At 38.0% G+C, this 15,690-nt stretch overlaps 1 protein-coding gene across 6 annotated transcripts in view; it reads left to right on the forward strand.

The window, feature by feature from the left end:
• The window catches only part of EEIG2 (EEIG family member 2), a 34,839-nt gene that overhangs the window by 3,955 nt on the left and 15,194 nt on the right, over nucleotides 1–15,690 (forward strand). For all 6 annotated transcript variants that reach the window (XM_074906711.1, XM_074906713.1, XM_074906714.1 and 3 more), the window contains exons 2-5: nucleotides 11,716–11,836; nucleotides 12,458–12,487; nucleotides 12,984–13,100; nucleotides 14,315–14,361. In XM_074906711.1, the coding sequence (XP_074762812.1) occupies nucleotides 11,716–11,836; nucleotides 12,458–12,487; nucleotides 12,984–13,100; nucleotides 14,315–14,361 (315 nt within the window). The remainder of the gene's footprint in view (nucleotides 1–11,715; nucleotides 11,837–12,457; nucleotides 12,488–12,983; nucleotides 13,101–14,314; nucleotides 14,362–15,690) is intronic.

The following is a 15,690-nucleotide window of genomic DNA, read 5'->3' on the forward strand; positions in this document are numbered from 1 at the left end:
CATTAATACAGGGTACTTGTGCAGATGCCAGTGTACTATGTATCTATACTCTGCCTGCTCATAAAATACATGCACATAATGTCTACTGCACCATGAAAGGACACAAAACTATTCCAGGGTAAAAATTACACCTATGAATACCTTAAACAGAAAAATACTATTTTAAGGGTTAGGCTTGACTAAATACTAAGCATATTTATTTAAGGCTAGCCCAATGCAGACATAAACACGTTGAAAGTATAGGCTGTCTGCAACAGCCCTCATTTTAATAGGCTGAAGAAATAATTGATGGGCCCCCAGAGTAGATAACTGCTCATGGGCTGAGTTGTTGCACGACCAGCAGCAAAACAGCATATGGGATATGAGGAAATCAAGGAAGTTTTGGAAAGTAAAGGATCTTATTTCTTGAGGGTGTACTTTGAACGCTGTATTGTATAGACAAGCTACAGTAGCTGTAAGCCTGGTAGTTACTTTTTTAGCCTGATTTCCACCCGCACCCCACTCAAGGAAAGGACTTCTTAGTTGGTGTGTTTTTATGACTGCAGTCTTCAGTCTGGTTGTATTCCTCTGCCTTTGAGATCTGATTTCTGACATTTTAGACTGCTGATCTTTCTCTCTTCATTCTTTTACAAAACAACATTTAAAAACTAAGAAGCTGATTATGATCAATATCTGTATGACAGGCTAGGAGCAGCTGAGAACTGTAACTTTTTCATCAAAAATTTTATTCTCCAACAGATTCCAGGGAAGGGTTTTTTTTATGTACAGCACACTCTTGAGTCCTGAGAGGCAGTCTCAGAGCTCTTGCATTACTTACATGAATATATTCTTATTCCAAATAGATACGGGTTAGAGTACATAATTGTCTTCTGTAGAAATTGATTTCTTATCTTCCAGATAATAAGTACTTCTTACTTCTAGTGATGCTTGGCTGCATCACTTGACTGCCTAAAATTACATCTGGTTTTTGTGACTTCAGCAAGTACATTTTCTGCCTCACTGGACTCTTCAAATTGCTTTTTAACCATTGTTTTTCCTGTTGCTGCTTTTGCATTTGAGAGAGAAAATTTATCCTGATAGTAACACACCTTAACCATCTTTCTGTTTTTAAACAAAAGTACTTACTAGAGAAACTTACCTGTCACATGGAATTACTGTCCCTATCACTCTCGTCTTCCTGCATGATGTACGAACCCTGTTGACAGTCTTCAGAGTTGGTAATGGATAATGCTACTTCTAATAGCTTTTTCAGCTGTGACTGGATTTGCAGTTGGATAAAGTGCTGTGAGGCAAATTGGTGGTGGGATAAAAATCCTGGCTTGAAATTTTGTAGCTGCTCTTTTCAAGATTCCCGAATGTCCATTTAGTTTTTTCTCAGTTGTGAAGAGACTGTTAGTTGAGCAGCTTCCAGGCCCCATCCCTCTGTAGAGAAGAAGAGGTAAGAAGTTGTTCTCTACACAAATTATAACTTTTTTTTTCTTAATGTATTTTATTTGTACCTTTTCAGTCTTTCACTAATAGTTACAATAAAATGGGATTAGTCAACAGATTTAGAGAATATGCTTGAGGAAGGTCAGGTGATATACAAGGATTGGTGTGGATATTCTGGACAGGGCTGAAGGGGAAGAAAACAAGGCTAAAATACTAATGGGAGAGTTCATGTACAAAGGTGGAAGAATAACAGTGTGGAAATAAGAGGGATGAAGAAAGAAAATCTCTGAAATAGATTGGAGGAAAATCAAATAATTAAAGGAGTAAATAAAATAAAATTAGGTCTGAAGAGGGTCATCTTTGGGCTACAGTAGGAGATGAAATGTTTGTACGGACTGCATTTTGCACGGGATGTAACTGGTTATTGCAGATATGAACAGGGCTCATTCTTGTGAGACTTCTGCTATTGTAACTGTAAGTACTGGTACAGCTAGCTTTTCAGGAAAAAGTTTCTGAAAAGAGATGTATGACAGGCATCTGTTAAAGGGGGGGGGGGGGTAGCAGGGGGTGTCTCTGGCTTGTGCAAGAGAATAGGCACTTTGGTTTAAAAGAGCTGGTGATGTTGTTGGGTTTTTTCCCCACCCCTGACCCAAGCACAGTGTGTGGAGCACAGTATTTTGCTGTCATAAACTTGCCATTTGCAAGCACCATAACACTTGATTGCCTTCATATTTTAAGGACTATTCCTGTTCATGGAATAACTTAGGGTGGAGGGGAGTGAGAGACCATGTAGTCCAACTTTTTGCTCAAAGCAAGACTAACTTAAGTTAGATCAGAAAGATCAGAACTTTGTCCTGTAAACTTTAGAAAATCTGTAGGAATGAGGTTTCTAGTCTTTGTAGACACCGGCCCCTCTGCGGGCTTTATTGTGAACGTTTCCCCCCCCCCCTTATTTTATTGGAATTTCTCTTGTTATTGCCCCTTTTCCTTTCTCCGCTCCCCACTAAGAAACATCTGGCTCCATCTTCTCTCAATAGATGGCTGAAGATACCAATTAGATCTTCCTTCACTACTTCTTCAGATTGCAAAAATCCCACGTTCCCAACTTCTCCTCCTCAGGTGCTTCATCCCCTCATCCCTGACTCCAAACCCACATCTCATACCCCTGGGACTTGTTTCAATTTATCAGTGTCTTCTACCGAGACAGGCCCAAAATCAGCACAGTGCTGCAGCTACAGCCTCGCAAATGTTCAACAGAGAGGAACAATTGCTTTCTTTGAACTGTCGGCTACAGTCTTGCTGATAGAGTTTGCCCTTCACAGTGCTAATTTCCTTTGAGGTCTCTGCATTTGCCTGTAACCAGCAGGTTTTCCTAAGTAAAAGTATTCCAGGGCAGCTAAATTTCCATGTGATGATTGGCTTATATGTATTTTATAAGAAATACTTGACATGAAATGTTGCTAAAGATTTAACCTGTTTATTATGAGTAAAAACATGGAATAGAACAAGATTGCTGTTAAAGGCTTTCGTGTACTAACAGCAAATTAACTGGGGAGTTCTACACTGTAAGCAAGTGGAGCTCTTCCAGCTGTTTGCTGGTTTGCTTAGTGCTGAATTTTGTGAAACATTGAGGCTCTGTTTGTAAATGACTGGTTTTGTTGGATTTTTTTTGCAATGCTTAGGAAAAAAATGTTTTTGTTGGAGAAAATGTATCAACTTATATGCCTCAGGCACAGAGGAAACACAGAATATTAAAGGAAAAGTAAACTGTATTTCTTCCCAAATATAAGAAAGAAATTGAAGCTTTGCATAAGTTTATTACTGCAATGTATACATTGGAGATCATGCTCTGAGCTCTAACTTCAAAAGGTGCATCTTTCTATATGAAGACTAATTTTAGAATCCTGGTTATCAAATAACAATTTAAAGTATAGCTTGGCATTTGAAAACGTATATTGAATATTTTTTGCTCCTTTTTAGCTCAAAGTTCTTTAAAGGTGATGAGGTTGGAATTGGTAGCATGGGCAGCATGTATGTTATGTGTATTAGATGCATAGAATATATGTGAATAAAATTGGTTCTGGCGTTGGTGCTAGATCTCTTTTTATTCGCTTTAGAATACCTATATTAATTTCATATTTGTCTATTTGTGTTGGGCTTACTTTCAACTTGGCAGTAAGGATTTTAGTTTAATTTGAAAGTGAAGGATCTCTTTGTTGGGTGATCTTGTTTATATTTTTGTTTGTGTGTACAGTAGAGATATTAAGACCATGAGTAAACTCTATTGTTTGACACTTCAGCTGTGTGGGTGTAAACCAAAGAAGACTACATTTCTGTGTAGTGATTTTATTCTGAGCTTTTTAACACTTTAGAAATGCCAAGCTACTTGGCAGATCCTGGGAGACTGAATAGTAGTGTTTTGCTTGAATTTGGACTGATAAGACAGCCACTCAATTGCTCTGGGAGCCTGTTGCATTGGTAATGTATCTTTCCCTCAACTGTCAGACTGCACAAATTTTAAATGGAAGTAGATTTTGGATAAGAAGGGTGCAAGAGGGTATTCTTCTCTTGCAGACCTAACCATTATGTGTTCCCTAGTATAAATGTATCCAACAATACGTTCCTAATCCTAAAAGTAGTCTGGAAAGGTCAAATCTTACTGTAAAGTACCTGAACCACTGAGGGCACTGAAAGTGTGGCAGATAAACTGTTAGATTATAGGCTAATGCCTTAATTCCTGTCTCTGTAAGGTGGGAGCATGACACTGTCATTCTTTGTTAGGTGCTCTGGCATTCTCAGAAGAAAGCTGTTAGGGTTTAGATCAAGAGAGATAAAATACGTATATGAATGGGATATTGTTCCCATTTTAAAAGACTATTTCCTACACTAAAAACTCTGTGTTACTCTAATCTACTAAACAGTGTGTTTGCATGAGAGGGATGGAGCTAACTGTATCAAGTTTATTCAGCCAAGGGTTGACTGAAGGAAGCTGTTAGGTGATAAAATTTCATATGCACACCTGCAAATAAGCACAGGAAGCAAAGGCAGGGGCGGGTGGAGGAGCTAGGGTAATACCCTGCCCCAGCTATTCCCAGGCCTGTCCCAGGAGCCGTCAGCCCATGAAAGGCCCATCTACACAGGGGCACATGGGCAGCTGAAACGATGGACTTGGACAAGGGGACACCCCATCCCCGCTCCTGCCAGGGCTGTCCCCTGCATGTCTCCACCCCATGTTCCGGGCAGGAAACCCATCCCATTGAGCTAACACTGCAGCACCTCTGGGCCTGCGGGCAGGTGCTGCATAGTGCTATGAGACACATTATGGGATGTTTAGGGGAGGAACTAGGGGTGGAGGAAGGGATGAATTTAGGTGATTTGGGGAGGAACAAGCGTGGGGAAAACAGAGGGTTAAGGGGATAAAAGTTCCAGTTAGGTATAAATAGTTTGCTAGTTGGTGCATTTGTTTGGCTAGGCCCTGTTTCTAATCAGTGCAGTCTGTTGTATCTTCCCATTACACATTCTAACTCCTCCCTGGGTGAAGGGCTCTCTGTTCTGTGTGTACAGGGCAGGTCTGAGCGCCAGCAACTGGAGTCAGGACTGTGCATCAGCAGGCCTGGGGTGTCTGTGGTGCCAGCAACAGGAGAGACCTGAGTGAGTGGACCTAGGTGCCAGCCACAGGAGTGGGACTGTGAGTCACAGGGGCCTGTATGTCTGTTGTGCTAGCAGCTGGTGTGAGGGAGAGTCTTGGTGCCAGCAACTGGCCTGGGATTGTGGGCCAGAGCACCTGGGTGCCAGCAACCGCAGAGAACAGAAGAGTGAAACCAAGTGCCAGCCGCTGGGGTGGGACCAGCCAGGAGTCTGAGACCTATGTGCCTGTGGTGCCAGCACCTGGACCAAGTGCAGGTGTGTGAGTGTGTAAAGGCTATTGGGGATTAAGCTGGACTAGCTGGCGAGCAGGTGGTGTAGCCTAGGAGCCATATACATATGGGCCTTGCTAGCGGACCTCTGTCCTGTTCATCCAGAGAGGGGAGCGGGATGCAGCTGCTGGTGCTGGCTGTCTCTGCAGGTGCTCTGATCTGCATGGCTGGCTGTGTGTGTGTGACGTGTGGGTGCTTCCCAGGAATATGTCTTCAGCCTCACTACTGGTTAGATCTGGGGAGTAGAGCTGCAGCAACCTCAATTCCCTCAGGTTGTCTCATCAACGTGATGTATTTTGCCCTACAAGGAGCAAGCAAAACTTAGGCAATATTGGAAAAGTTGTAGTCACTCAGAGATAACTTTTTTCAAGGCATTTTATTCACTTCGGACTTGAAGAACCTTGTCTCAACAGCTCCTAGAAGTCCAAAGCAACCCTCCGATCAAACTACCACCTTTAAAAAAATAATAACAATAATATTCCCATTTACCTCATGGGGTGAAAAAGCTATTTTTTTAAGATAATTATAGTGAGTAGGTAACTCATGTTCTGTCCAAAAGCTGTAAGATGTCTAAGTAAACACCCCTTTCCTTAACATAAAGAAGTGTACTGACCCAATTGACTCCAAAAGTATTTCTAGAAGTAGTTTAATATTAAAGTAGTCTGATAGTAGTCAGACTTTAAGTAGTCTGAAAGTAGTCCCTGGCCAGCAGGGACAGGGAAGGGATCTTACCCCTGTACTCGGCACTGGTGAGGCCGCACCTCGATTCCTGTGTTCAGTTTTGGGCCCCTCACTACAAAAAGGACATTGAATGACTCGAGCGTGTCCAGAGAAGGGCAACGAAGCTGGTGCAGGGTCTGGAGCACAGGTCATACGAGGAGCAGCTGAGGGAACTGGGGGTGTTTAGTCTGGAGGAGGCTGAGGGAGACCTCATCACCCTCTACAACTACCTGAAAGGAGGTTGCAGAGAGCTGGGGATGAGTCTCTTTAACCAAGTAACAAGTGATAGGCCTCAAGTTGTGCCAGGGAAGGTTTAGACTGGATATTAGGAAGCATTTCTTTCCAGAAGGGGTTGTTAGGTGTTGGAATGGGCTGCCCAGGGAGGTGGTGGAGTCCCCATCCCTGGAGGTGTTCAGGAGTTGGGTTGACACAGCACTGAGGGATATGGTGTAGCTGGGAACTGTCACTGTTAGGTCAGTGGTTGAACTGGATGATCTTCAAGGTCTTTTCCAACCTAGATGATTCTGTGATATAAAGACTGAATGGCGTCTTAAAACTGAAAAATGCTCCAAATTTTTTGTTTCTTTGACCAATGATTCCAAAATAATTGCACTAGAAAAACAATCCGTTTAATATAATCATTCCCATGTGGCTAAATGTTATAATTAGCTGTCTAGAATAATTCAGATAAAAACTTGAATAAACAATTCTCTAATTAATGGAACACAGTATTTTGGTAAATGCCCACAAGGAGTTTTGGCTTCTTTATTTCTAAGCCTCTCCTGCTAAAGCTTCTCCAAGAAGGGATTTTTCTCATGACACTTAAGGTCCTTAAAAGTGATTTATTTTTGTGTTTGTAGCTATTTGCTGAAACAAGCCATTATGCATATCCTTTACCCATGTGAAAATGAACAAACTATCTGCTGGTCATAAACACCTTTCAAAAAAAAAAAAGTGCCCATCACTTGTTTACAAATTAAGATGAGGAGTTGACTGTATTAGGATTTGTTGTTTCTTTTGTGTTGGTTTTCTTGTTGATTTTCTCTTTTGTGGACCAAAAGAGAAAAAACAAGACTTTTATTCATCATTCTAATGGCAATTGTGTACAGTACATAAAATACATACAGAAAAAGACTTATCTATATCAGAAATCTTGCATTTGAAATTTAGTCAGTGTGAAATTGTCTCTCTAAAGAAGAAAACAAATTGTTAAACTGATGGCAACAAACTATACTTTGGAATCAATTTATCTCTAAAGTATCTGTCTATTCGTTTTATTATTGGTTAGGTCTTAGAGATGCATTCATCAAGTTACACTGAATAATTACAACCTAGTATGTATTTGAATGCATCTTAGTAACAAAGATCTATTTCGATTCATAAAACAACTGTTTTTGCTTTGCATGTGGTAAAGTGAGTGTGAGGCTCATAGGAAACTGACTCATAACGGAAAGCTTTCTCTAGCATGCACTGTAGCACAGGCACAGTTGCCAAGAAGTTATCTGGGTTCATTTCCATAGTAACCAATCAATGTAACTGTTTATTTTCTAAAGGCTTGCACTTGGACTAAGAATCGCATAAACTTAAGATATTACTCTTCAAAGTTAAATGTTCTGATTATTTGACTGTTTTTTTCAGCACAAGGCTAACAACTTGCTAGTGCTTTTCTTTACACAAAAATTACCTTCATTAAAATATGTCCAATTTTTGTTTATATAATGGAATTAGAAGAACTGTCTGGGGTTTTTTTTGCAGATTGTGTACAAATGTTTCAAATATCTTGTTTTTTAAAACAATGTGCCAGTGAAAGAAACTAATGATACTTTTTTTTATGTCCTTATGAGGAGGAAGGTGTATTCCTGGTTTTACTTGATTTTATTTTTACATGAATTAGAGCATCGGTATCTATAACTGATGCCTTTTTACTACAACTTTTACTTTGTTTGTAAGAACTTAAAACTGATCATCCTATTTAATGGTTATTAAATTATTTGCCTGAATAAATCCTGACCTGTGATATGAAGGGATTGAGTCTTACAAAAGCATAGTGTTTTTGTGCTATCTTCCTTACCGGAGCAATGATATACATCTAGTAGTATTGGTATGTTGAAATAAATTCAAAATCCTTAAAGGTTTTAAGAACACTTACATTGTATCTTGTTACTTTAATATTCACTGAATTATCTTTTACTATAATGTTAGTGATGTCTGGAATACTATGTAACTGTACAATATAAAGCTGCTTTGACTGTAGTTTGCTGTAGCAGTAGAAGGCTGTTCTGAGAAGCAGAAACACAACCTGAACCGTAATACTGAGTTGTACAAACACTGTTTTGACCTTATGAGTTTAGAGAAACATTTTTTAATAGGAAAAACTATTTATTAACTGGAAATGTTACAGATGTAAAAACTCTACAAGATCTTAGCAAAATGATGAAGAGGACAAGTGATTCTGTTACTAGTAGTCCCAGTGGTACCCTGTGTGATAAGGGAAGAGTGGTAAGGGTGATGGCAACTGTCCTACTTGTATGCTGAACAAATGCTCTGAGAAGGGATTTTCTGACCTCTATGGATGACAAGTGAATGCTTTCAGTCTTGCAGCATTGTTTTATAGCTTTATAATGAATAGCAGAAAATCTACATTGCTTCTGGTTTTCAAAATTACACTGGAGGCTGGAATTGTTTTGCGGATATTATTGGATGCATAGTAATATGCAAATGCAGGCTCCTTGTGAATTCATGGCCATAGCTGATATACCTTGATCTGGAACTAGAGACAGAATGCAGGAGGAGGCTAAGTCAAAGGATCATGAAGAATTCTTGCTTTTATAAACTTAATAAAGGTTTGTATAATTGCATGAATTTTAGTATTGATATTCCTGGTAACACTTAATTCCAGTAATTCTTCAAAGTCCGGTAAAACACACATCCAGCTACAACCATCACTTCGTCTAGGCAATAGCATTTTTAGTTACCCCTTTACTGTATAAGTTTCTTAATTATAGTGGTGTGTTAAAACTGAGATTCTTACTCTGTGCTGAAACTAGATATAAAATCTGATTCTGGGATTTTTTTGTGTCTATACATTTGGGGTTCTTTTGTGAGGAATACTACCAGTGTGTCAAAATGTGATAGTTTTAGCGAAAGAAAATCTTGACCAACCATATCACTTAAATTAATCTGCCTTCAAGATCACCTTCCTGCTCAGTCTTTTTAGTCTAACAGGCTCCTGAAAGTTAGGGTAGCTACCAGCAAGGTTGAGGCCATAAGTCTGTTGTCTTTCACTATCAGTGCAGGCCTGTTCCTTCTGGTGCTTGCAAGAGGACATTGGTATTGTTTTATAAGTATCTAGCTTTCTCAGTTTGCCCTGATAGAACTGTTGGCAGAAGGATCAGAGTACTGCAGTGAATTAATGACTTAAGATAGTGACATAAATATCCCTTCTCAATCTGAAGCAAAAATTTGTAGGTAGACAGCTCATGAAGAAGGTTTTTCTCCTTTTTTTTCCTGTGGTAAAACTGTTTTTGATGTGCTGGTGTTTTTAAGAAAGAAGAGGGCCTTTTATTTTTCTGGTTTTAGGTTAAGCTCAAAATGTTAGAAAAAAAGAACCTAAGAAAATCAGTTCTGGAGATTTCATTTCTAAGTTACTTTGAGTAAGGCTGGACCACTCTCACCTGCAGAAAAACAGAGTGTTCTCAGGAGTTACATTATCTTTAAGCATAGTGTATGAAACCTGCAAATATGCAAGCCCCAGGTACCCATGCACTTAGATAGCTGTGTTCTGCTTGACAGTGGACGTTTAGTTGACTATTTTCTTTACCTGAGAGGTTAGCAACTATCACATTAGGTGCTACAGTAGTTATTCCTAAGCCTTCCAAGTATAACAAATGTTATCAGTCATCAAATATCCCCTTTAAGGTTGTATTTTTCTGATGACTTTTTGCCTGTTTGCAGTAGAGGATGTAACTGTTTGTAACTTGCCTTTTTTTTTAATTCTGGTTCTATTCTGGATTTAAATAACTCATATACTGGCAGTTTGGGATTTTTCTTTTCCAAAGCACTGGAAAGTTGAAAATGTAAAATGTAACAGATAAAAGGCAGATCATGGTGTACAGAGCCTGTTCCTTTTAGGTCATATGCTGGAATATGACTCAGTGTTGTATCATCAGAATCTGTTAGTCTGTTGTGGTCATTAAAATGACTCATTTTAGGCAGGCTAGTTTATTCCCACCTTAGGAAGTCACGGTGCCAGTGAGCACAGCAAATCAGAGCTTTTGCATGAGCCTTACGGTTTATCATTTCTCCACAAGTGTGTGAAACTCTGACTCCAGCTTATATGGAACTGTAGAATTCTACCTCTGTTAAAGATGTCAGACTGGATCTTCAATAATAAGCTGCTGTAAGAAGTTAATATAAAACATAGGAATGTATGTATTAGAAAAATGGAAGAGAAAGAAAAGGACAAATACTGCTTTAATATGTGAAGACTCTACTTGAATGATTAGAGTGGTAGAAGAAATTATCACAGTTTCTCCATAGTTCTGAGTTGAGTTTAGAAACATGAGACTAAAACAAGTTTTTGAAAACTGAGGCAGGTCCCTCAGAATCACGGTGCTTATGTCCCTTCTTATTGACAAACTGACCATCCTCATCTTTACTTACAGTAAATTATTTTTTTTTTTGTTTTGTTCCTACTTCTCTTATTTGAAAGCTGTTCTACAAACTTGCTCTGCGGTTTGATACCTTGTAATTTTCAGTTTTAAGTGGCTGTTTGATTATGCCTTATTTTGGTCCTAACCACTTTTTATTTGACTTAGTTATTTGGTCTCTAAAGTGTTTGAATCAGTAGTGTATTTTTATTATATGTAACTTTTCCTTACAAGATACAGGAGTTTTCTAGTTGTTCTCCCTGTTCCTGTTCATTTTGGAGTCTGTTCTTGTTCAACCAGAGTTTCCCAAACAGAATTATGGGTTCCATTTGAACCTTATGTAATGAAATTAATATAGCTGAAAGAATCCTACATTTTGCCTTTTTCTCAGCTGAATCATACTGTCAGGTTGTAATACTCCTGTGATGAACAAATCTGTTCAGATATTAGTCGTCTTAAATTGCTCTCAAATGGCAAGCTCCCAGTATGTAGCTGAAAGTCTTGTTTGGCCCAAGTGCATAACTTTGTATTTGGTTATTTGTGCATCATTTCCTTTGTAATTTTCCAGGCTTCAAATTTATCTAATTCTGCTTGTATGACAATCCCTTTCTTTGTATTGAAGAACTGCTTGTCAAAGATGTATCTTGAGGCCATTCTGCTCGGCAGCTTGGAAGACAGTGCCTGGGAGATAATGTTAACGAAACCTTCACTCTCCTGAGACAACCTGAAGAAATCATGGTCTCCTTCATTTGCAAAAACACATGGCTGTTGAATTTTTCTGTAGGTCTCATTTTGTGTTCAAGGTTTGAAACAGTTATTAGTCTCGCTTACACAAAGAGAAGAATGAAGGATGATTATTCAGGCCTTGGAACAGGTTTTGCATGAAGTGATCACTCTACAAACAGTGGAACCAGTGTTTGTTCTTGAGCTGTCCTATTGCATTTTATGGTCCTAAGCGTATACGCAACTAATACTAAGTATATGCTCTCTATTTGCAGGGAGGTAGTACAAGCAAACTGTGTCCGCTGGAAGAAAAAGTTCTTATTTATGTGTAAAATCAGTGCCAGTGCCACAACAGGGATTCTGGATACTTGTGTTTGCAGGGTGTCTGTACGGAAGGTAAGCAGCAATTTTTCCCTCCTCTCCTCTTTTCCCTGCTCCTTCTTCACTTGTTTTGTTTTAATTTTTAAATGTCTGATAAACTTCATAAAGCAAATTTTAGCTGTGCATGTGCCAGGTATTCTCCTAGTCAAAATTTTATAGTAATCTCCTTAATTACCTTAGTTTGACTAACTCATGGGTTTTTATGTTCTTATTGAAAAAAACCACTTATTCCAGCAGGACAGCAAAGGAATCACTCATGAGTCTTTATAAAGTTAGCTCTTTCTAGATATTTCTAGTGAGCAGCAGTAAACTTAGAAGCCTTGAACTGTGCTAAGTAGCAGAATTTTGTATGCAGTGCTTCCTACCTTTGGAGCTAGAGCCAAATGCTGGTTGGCAACAGGCACTCCCCCTCTTTCCCCAACCCCGCCACAAGACAACAGTCTCCTGCTGGCCTGCACTGAGGACATTATTAATACCGAGTTCTAAATGACCACAGTACAGCCTAGCAAATGTGTGCTGAGTTATTTTAAAATGAAGATTAGTATTTGCTTTTCTAAAAAACCAAACCAAATAAACCCTAGTCAGTATCTTTAATGGCTTAATGGCATGTCTTTTTTTTTTTTTCTTTTTTTCTAGGAGTTAAAAGGAGGAAAGGCATATGCAAAGGTAAACTGAGATGTATCTAATTTTGTTTATGAATTACCTTTTCTTTTGTCTGATTTTATGCCCTTTTAAAGTAATTTCAGCATAGTACTCTAATACCCATGATTTCATTATGTGTGTCATAGTGACACAGTGGTGTTGGAATTCTGTGTGTTTAATAATTATATCATAATTTTGTACCACCAGAATGTTTTTTCTTTGAATTTACTATGTTGAAAGGGTTGATGAAAGTAAACTCTTCTGCCTGAGTTTATTTTTAAAGAAAACTCTAATTTTTTTTCTCTTGAGACTTTAGTTTTTAACTGAAAATAGAGCTAGGCAGATTTTGACACTCAAAGTTTGTTTTCTGCTTTTTGCCTTAGGCTACTCCCTTTAATAGGCATCTTCTTACTCATATTTGAGAGAAACTGCTGTTGAGTGGCACTCAATACTGTACATGTAGCAAGTACCTTCATTTAGTAATATGCTTACTACTAACTTTGTAATTTTCTCTTAACAGCTGGGATTTGCAGATCTAAATCTAGCAGAGTTTGCTGGATCGGGAAATACCACTCGACGCTGTTTACTGGAAGGTTATGATACCAAAAATACAAGACAGGATAACTCTATTCTCAAAGTAATGTTTCCTTTTATCATAGTTAAACTAATAAAGCAGAGAACAAGTGGTATTATTAAGCACTTAATTCAAAACATATTTGCTGAATTTCTTTCTAGAAGGAAAAGTATTTAAAGCAAAAACATCAGCATTGTTTAGAAACAATCATTAAAATCCATACAGTCAAAAATAGAATTTTTCCTACTCTTTGAAATGGAGTGAGATAGCTGTAAAAGAAAAGCTTTCAAAAGGTATTCCTATTCCAACAGGAATTGAAAAATGGAACAGGGAAGCACAGTGAAAAAGTTAATACAATCATATAAATGTAGCAATTATATATTTAAGACTGGGCAACTTTCTAGGCAGCTTTTCTAAGAGTGAATCTCTTAGTTTATTTATGTATAAGCCAGCTTCAACACCTCCATGACTCCCAGAACTTTTCCTTTTCTATTTGGTAGTAATCGGTGTAACAATTGGTGAGCATTGTTGGAAAAAAACACCCTGCTGCTCTCTCGTATTAGTCCAGGGAGTTTAAAAAATTGAATGAGCTGCATTAACCTGAAAATAATTGCTTACAGAATGTTACAAGTAAATTTTTTAAAAATTTCTTTTCCTACCAAGACGCTAGGATTAATTTCTCATACTATTGAGTATACTGTTTAAGCATGCACTTTCTGACTTCTTTAAGACAGCCATAGACTTTTTCTGGAAAAAAAAATTTAATTGATGGCTTTGACCCAGCTAACAAGCCTTCTCAATGCATTGTTGTCCTATGGCATTATTTATGTTTTGTGATTTTGCTTCCTTCATCTCTGATGTTAGCACAACCAGTGCTCATATGCTAGCAGTTTGCTAAACACTCAGCAAAGAACATACTTCAGCACCCACTGTTTTAAACAATATTCTGTTTGCTCATTATTCTTTCAGATTTCTTGTCTCTTTCCCCTTGAAGTCATCTTAACTATTAATGATTGTAAGAATCTTCTTGATCTATGTGTTTTTTTCAGAATCTTGTATGTGCAACCACATTTAAAGTAATGCTATTTTGTGGTGTTTGCAAGTCTACTAAGAAAGAATATGTTTTTGCATAAATGTGTTTATTTGCATATGTGATTATTACATTTTATTTTACTTAAATGTAAGATTTGTGGCAAGTATAAATTAGTGACATGAACACGTATCACAGACCGATTTAATTTTTTTCTTACAGTGAGTTTTGTTTTCTTAATGTGTAGGTTTTGATCAACATGCAGCTAATGTCTGGGGACCCATGCTTTAAAATGTAAGTTTATGAAAAAAAAAAAATCTGTGTGGGATAGTATTTTGGTTATACATTCCATCTTAGAATTACTCTTCTAATGTGCATTTTAAAATCTCTCCAATCTGGCAATAATATTTTTTAAAAAAAGGGTAGGGGACACAAAAATATGGGATGGTAGCTGAACAATGGACATGGTAAAAATGCTACTAGAAGTATCATAGTTCTTGCTGTTAAATAGTACTTTATAACCTGTACATCTGTAATTAAAAAAAAAAAAACAAACCCAAAACCAACAAAGAAAAAAAAAAAAAAGCCCAAACCCCAAACACTTCAGGGAAACTGTTCCTGCAGCAAGCTTATATGAAAACACTTGGTATGGGGTGATCTAATACTTGTGTTTGGAAAATGTGCTGTTACACCTTTTATTCAGAAGTCTCAGATGATTTTAAAAGATTTATTTTAAAAAAAACCAAAAACCAGAAGTGTGATGTGACTCAGTACAAGAGAAAGCACTTAACAGATATTTAGTTAGCAAAGACATTATGCAACTTAGCAAAATATGCAAGATCTGAGGGGGGAGGTAGCTAGGAAAATTCACTGCGATGTATTGAGGATCCTTTGGCCTCTATACTTAATCTGTGCTTAAGGAAATGTAAGTTTTGCTAGAGTGCATTAGCTTCCCTAACTAACCACAAGACAGAAAAATCAGGCATGCTAGGGAAAAGCCTAGTAAGATGAAATTGTTGCCTTCTTTCTAATCAGCTGTTTTGTTATGATGCACCCAAGCTTAGTGGATAACTGAAACAGTGCAACTGGCAAGCTTCCTATTTCCAGAGAACACCACTATCTTGCTAACCATGACTTAATTATCTTGATTAGTAGAAAGTGAAGAACTCTCATATGTCATTTGTATTATAAGAGACATTTTATAATAACCTAAATGCCATTAATTTTAAGGATAGTCTTAGAGAGATGTATAGAATCTGCTTTCATGAATGCAGTGTGGAAAACTCATCAGTACTTGCAAGACTCTTAATGCCACTGCTTTTCTGTAATTGGTATACTGGTATATGAATGTTGGTAGACTGGGTTGTTTGAAGGGTATGTGCTTTTCAGTTTAATGGGAAACTTTTCTAATTCATGTCATACGAGGAGCAGCTGAGGGAACTGGTATTGTTTAGTCTGGAGAAGAGGAGGCTGAGGGGAGACCTCATCACCCACTACAGCTACCTGAAAGGAGGGTGCAGAGAGCTGGGGATGAGTCTCTTTAACCAAGTAATAAGCGATAGGACAAGAGGGAATGGCCTCAAGTTGTGCCAGGGAAGGTTTATACTAGATAGGAGGAAGCAT

The sequence above is a fragment of the Athene noctua genome, chromosome 5 (genome assembly GCF_965140245.1).
Source record: "Athene noctua chromosome 5, bAthNoc1.hap1.1, whole genome shotgun sequence".
Classification (NCBI taxonomy): Eukaryota; Metazoa; Chordata; class Aves; order Strigiformes; family Strigidae; genus Athene; species Athene noctua.